Consider the following 6000-nt stretch of genomic DNA (forward strand, 5'->3'; position numbering starts at 1 on the left):
CTACTGACGCTGATCATTCTGAGCCCTTATTTATTTGGATGATTACACAGGCCAACAGCTGTTTTGGTGCCGGGGTATTTGGAGCTGATTTCATATGAATTTGATGCCCTGAATTCAAATATGGCATTAGTTTTTGCCTAGGAGCTCAAATTTTTAAGATATAACATTTTGGTGAAATATACGTTACACTATTTTAAGTTAAATCAGTGGATCAAATAAAAAAACTCAACATGGAATTTTTATTACTATATTATAATTATATTTTTATTTTATTATATTAAATACAAAGATAGAGGAAAAAATCATCGACTATATATAACAGTCAAACCAACTATAGTCACGGAACACTACGGAAGCTTCTTTTTCGTGACTTTCTTGAATGTATTTTAGAACAGTCCCTTTTTAAACTCCAGCAGTAATCTGCCATCATGTGTGTATCCCATCTTCCTTGGTAGCGGTCCTCCATAGTTTTAATATCCTGGTGAAATCTTTCACCTTGTTCCTCNGGTAGAAACAGGTGGAGCAGGGATAGCACCATTCCGACTGTGCCGATACAAGCAAAGGCGGGTTGGAAAAGAGCGGTGTTATGACCGTTTTTTCATTCCCGTACACACCCTCATGTGAACCGCGTCTGTCATCTGTTGGGTCACTATTTTTAGCCAGCTACAGACAGAGCGTTCTCGTTATCTCGACACTTGAGATGTACCTAAGGTGGGGAGGGTTTGTATGTCCGGCGCAGTTCACAACCGAGTGGCAGCCTGTGTTGCAGCCGGTGGTGGCATTTTCGAAAATCAGCTTTAAGCACCAATAAATTCAAATGAAAGGTAATTTCACGAAGTTAACGTTACATTCATACTTTAAATGTATCATGTATTATGCTGGTTTATTATTTTGTTCCGTTTGTTGTCAGTAATTGTTACCTTCTATTCTGAGTTTAAAACGGTCATAACTCTGTAACCGTCCAAAATTGGACACATGTTTATATGAACTTTTTTGATCACAAAGACCTAGGAAATCACCTCCTGTAGTTATGCCCTAAAGTCGTGAAACACTCTGTATATGGGGTCAGCATCTTTTTATCTGTGTCATTGGAAGTCCATTAGATGTAGTTATGAACATATAATTTGTTTGGCATCTTTTTGCTATATTGTGCTCTGAAAGGAGTTAATGATTACTTAAACATTAGATTGAAATGGAGCTTCAAATATATATAGTGTCTGGCAGTTAAATAACTAGACTGATTCTGTAAAGAAATATGTAACTATCACTAAATTCATATAGTGCATGCTGCCTTACTTTCTTCATGCATTGTAATGCCTGTGGTATACCTGGAAATTTCTCTGAATGTGTTCAGGTTATTCATAATGAGACCCTTAGCAAAAGTTTTAGTTTGGGCATATGTAAAAGTCATGCAGAGACAGATTGAGAGTGGTTAATGTTCAGACAATGGTACCATATTTACTTGTGGAATTTCCCCCTTTGCATAAAGTTAACTTTCTTCACATTTTAAGTTGTAATATTAAGGTATATTTCAGAGTGGAATTAGATGTCTACTAATAGAAACTAGTAAGGTAAGCGAGTTTTCCCTGCACATAATTAATTAAGCACTACACCATGAAGATGTATGAGGAAGTGGAGGTATAGCTCCACAATTTGTAACCTGGGCACTAGATGAGACTGAGTGGTCACCTTCGCCCCTTCTGTTGTACAAAGAGAAAAAGTCACCAATACCCATGGGATAGGAAGCTGTGTGGGTTCTGGATTCTGCGAAGAAGAGAGAAATCTCTTGCCCTCTCTGAGAATTGGACAACTATTCCTTGGCCGTCCTGCATGTAGTGTGTCACTGTACTGACTGAAATATCCCACTTGTCATAATTCAGTAATTCATACTAACTGGGAGTGAACCCTTGTGTCAGTGAAGTCCAAATTATAGAGGTGCTCATTTTAAGACGGAAAATACACTACTAAACACTAAAATGAAAGTAAAAAGAAGACCTACTGAAGCACTAATACGCTCTGTTCACATAAATGTAGAATATTTTAGGGTAGCTCTTTGTGTATCTGTTCTCTCTTGACATATTTTCTAGATCTAGGAAGCTTTGACTTTAAATCTCTTTTAAAATGGCCTTAATGTTTGATGTGGAACCTACATGTGGCTACTGTCTTCTGTGCTAGCACTACATTGGCAACAGTGTGATCATTAAGGTTTGAATTATCGGGAGTTCCGAATTAGTGAAGTTTTATTGCATGTGTTTATATTTTTTGCTGTGTTGTGTTTTAAGGATAGAGTTGAAGCAGGAAGAGCTCAGTTCAGTGGTGGATACGATAGTTGATGCTATGTTGAAAGAATGTTGTAAGGAACAGCTGGCCTATAAGCAGCATGCTCTGAAAGCATTGGGTGATGCTCTTTCTGCCTTAGATATTGACCGCTTTGACCAAGTTTATTCCATTGTTGAAGATACATTAGCTAAGGTAAGGAAGTATTTGATGTTGAAAGAGAGAATTACGAGGGTCATACTGAAAGTCATGAGCAACGATTTTTTGTGAAGTAACATGCTTTATTATTGACAAACCAAATACACCACCTCAATCTACAGACCTTTCTTTATTTTGCAACTTAATCACCACGTCTTTGTACACATTTCTCCCAGCGTTCTGGGAGTTTGAAAATTTCCCTTCTGTAAAATTCCGTTCCAGACATTTGAAGACACTGATGCACTACTTTCTGAATTGCCTCCCTTGTCTCAAAACGTTGTCCACACAGCTGATCCTTCACAAATCGAAAAGATTGTAGCCGGAGGGTGCCAGATCAGGGCTATAGGAGGGGTGTGGAAGAACTTCCCACCCCATCTTTGCAATTGCTTCCAATGTGAAGCAAGCAGCGTGGGGGCGAGCATTGTCATGCAGGATGATGATGTTTCGTCCCGGACATTTATCGCCAATGCACGATGGAGCTTGTGCAGCATCTGGACATAACGAGCAGCATTGATGGTTTGCCCAGGTTCCAGGAATTCAGCCTGAATAAACCCCTCTGCATCCCAGACGACTGTGCCCATCACCTTTGCAGCTGATTGCACTGTCTTTACCTTCTTTTTTTTGATGGAGAATGCAAGTGGTGCCATTCCATACTCTGCCATTTCGTTTCAGGCTTGAAATGGTGGAAACAGCTTTCATCACCTTCGTGTCGATATCTGTGCAGCAGTTCTAATGTGATGGCTTTTCACTGACCTTTGTGGTCTTCGGTCAATAACCGTGGGACCCAACGAGCACAAACTTTCCTATAGCCCAAGCTTTCAATCATCTCATGTACTGCACTGTACCCTATTCCAAGTTTTCGGGCTATTGTGTCCACAGTCACACGCCTGTCATCTTGAATGATCTCATCCACTCCTTCCATGTTGGGTTCAGTTGAGGCTGTTTGGGGACAACCGCTCCGAGGCTCATCTTCGATGCTGGTGTTCCCATCTCTAAAATGTTTCACCATCTTCGAACACTGCTCACACCCATGCACACACTTCCATAAGCACGCTGAAGTCTCTGGTGAATTTCTGCAGCAGGGATTTCCTCTTTCACAAGAAATTCGATGACAGCACCCTGGCAAAACGACATATCAGCCATTTTGTTAGGAGTGATACTGGTCATGTGATGCAAGCTATTGATGTCACAAAGACACTCAAGGTTAACACAACAGCTGGTTCCACCTACCACCATACTCTCTTTCGTCTGCTGTTTTCAGGTTGCATGCAAAAGAAAGTTGCTTATGACTTTCGGTACGACCTACGTATATAAAATTTTGGAAGTATATATGATGTCTATTTGATAGAACAAGCAAGATATTGTACAGAACTATAAGGTTTATTTTGGACTCTTTCCATTGTCTGGTATATAAGACAAAAAACCACAACGTTTCGGAGACTGCATCTGTCTCTGTCCTCAGGTGGATGGGCCAAGATAGATCTACTCAGTTGGGCCCATTAGAAAGAGCTAGTCTCAATCACTGGAAAGACTAGCTCTTTCTAATGGGCCCAACTGAGTAGGTCTATCCTGCCCCATCCACCTGAGGACGGAGACAGATCCAGTCTCCGAAACGTGGTTTTTTGTCTTATATAACAGACGATGGATAGAGTCCAAAATAAACCTTATAGTTCTGTACAGCATACACCATCGTCAGAATCCTTTCAAGTCTGAGCAAGATACTGTTAATTAAACCCTAGAGAATATCAATTTTACACGCACTTACAAATTGTTATGATATCCTAATTGTCTGTGTGGTTACCACCAGATTTCTACTGAAAATGGTGAATGATAAATATATAATAGAGAAAGAATAACTATTCTCTGAACTTAAAATGTATGTATGGCCTTTGGCTCAACTTACCACCTCAGAAATCCCATCAGGTATGGAATATCTTGAAGCACGAATAATCACACAGTTCTACCTAACAGTCAAGGCACCAAGTTTTGTATAAATACATTTTCTTCAGCGCCTTGCCCTATTTTTGGTAGGTAGGATCATTTCAAAGAAATATCTTGAAAAGGCATTAGAATAGAGGATTGGTTGAAGGTTTGCCGCATGGTGGAGATCTCAGCATTCATTGTTTGGATAATGGCTTTTGCACTGTGCTACAAGCCAGAAGGTCGCGGGTTCAAGTCCTGTTGAGGTCATTGGATTTTTTTCAATTGACCTATTCCTTCCAGCCACACTAGGCCACACTGGGGTTTACTCAGCCTCTAACGGAAATGAGTACCAGGGATTAATTAAATAATTTCCCTGTGGAGTAAAGCGTGGCTGGTGTGTAAGGCTGACAACCTTACCGCCATCTGTGAGCCGACTCTCTAGAAAATGTGTGACCCTCAACGTGTCACAACCCTATAGGGCTTTCACGGCCTGTTACAAGGATAGCTTTATTTTATTTAATTTTTTTTCCTAGATCAGATCTGTAGACTTCTGACAAACATTTTTATTTTGGGTGCAGTAGACTATGAATGAATTATGAACTGTCACATTGAGGATTCTTGTAAAGAATTTAATGTACCACTTCTTTCCTCTCTTCCTTCCAAATAAGTATTGCTGCAGCTTTTGGTTTTAAGCTTGATCCATCAGTTGCTACATTAGGTAGGCCGCACACCAGCATGCATCAAGACATGTAACATTCAAGACGTAATGCAAAGAAAGGAGCACAGTTGAGGCCTCATTTCTTCAAACCATGGAGTTCAGTCCACATAAACCAGACATGACTTGAAAGCTGGTTTTTGTATTTTACATTCTAGGCATGAGAGTGATATTGAGATACTGAATATTTAATCCATTCTCATTGGTTAAATTTGTTTAGGGGAATGGAACGGAGGAGTCAGATGATGAAAGAAGCTCAGAAACAAACTCACAGAGGCAGCAGATACTTACACAGCTAACTGAAACTGCTTATGAGACTCTTGGCAAAGCCTGGCCTAGCAACCATCTCACTCAAGGTAAAACTGCTGGCAGACAGTAAGCTAAATACAATGAAACACCTGTTTAAGTTTTCTGTGGGGATCAGTGGATTTTAACTCTAAAATGAAGAACATCTTAAATGGAAGTAGCTTAACCCTTTACGGTGGTTTGACGTTTGTCGTACCGTGGTATTTAAATGCCCCTGTCTGTGGTTTCACGTACTGTGTACGTTAAGCTGTAAGCTAAGTTTCGAAATGGCATAAGAATTGAAAGGATCACGCTAGAATTATGCAGTTTGGACTCCCCTGTTATGGAGAGAACGCAGTCGCTGAATGTACGCATGCAACTGCACCTCCTATGCCAGGAAGTCTAAAAATAAACTCGTGACTCACAGTGGTATCAACGCTGACTATAATTTACACATTCCAAACACATGATATGGTTTAGTGGTTAGGAAAGCTAAGAACAAACAGCGCCAGCGGTTGTTTGTGAAACGTGTTGAAAGGAACTGTCCTTTCAGTGGGTGCGTGTTTACTTGAACGAAAGAAGGGTCTATGTCGTCTAAAAAA

At 40.2% G+C, this 6000-nt stretch overlaps 1 protein-coding gene across 1 annotated transcript in view; it reads left to right on the forward strand.

The window, feature by feature from the left end:
- The window catches only part of LOC111868413 (proteasome adapter and scaffold protein ECM29), a 59510-nt gene that overhangs the window by 41194 nt on the left and 12316 nt on the right, over window positions 1-6000 (forward strand). Inside the window, exons 30-31 of the mRNA XM_023859020.2 lie at window positions 2283-2472; window positions 5334-5469. Of these exons, the coding sequence (XP_023714788.1) occupies window positions 2283-2472; window positions 5334-5469 (326 nt within the window). The remainder of the gene's footprint in view (window positions 1-2282; window positions 2473-5333; window positions 5470-6000) is intronic.

The sequence above is a fragment of the Cryptotermes secundus genome, unplaced genomic scaffold (assembly GCF_002891405.2).
Source record: "Cryptotermes secundus unplaced genomic scaffold, Csec_1.0 scaffold106, whole genome shotgun sequence".
In the NCBI taxonomy this organism is placed as follows: domain Eukaryota; kingdom Metazoa; phylum Arthropoda; class Insecta; order Blattodea; family Kalotermitidae; genus Cryptotermes; species Cryptotermes secundus.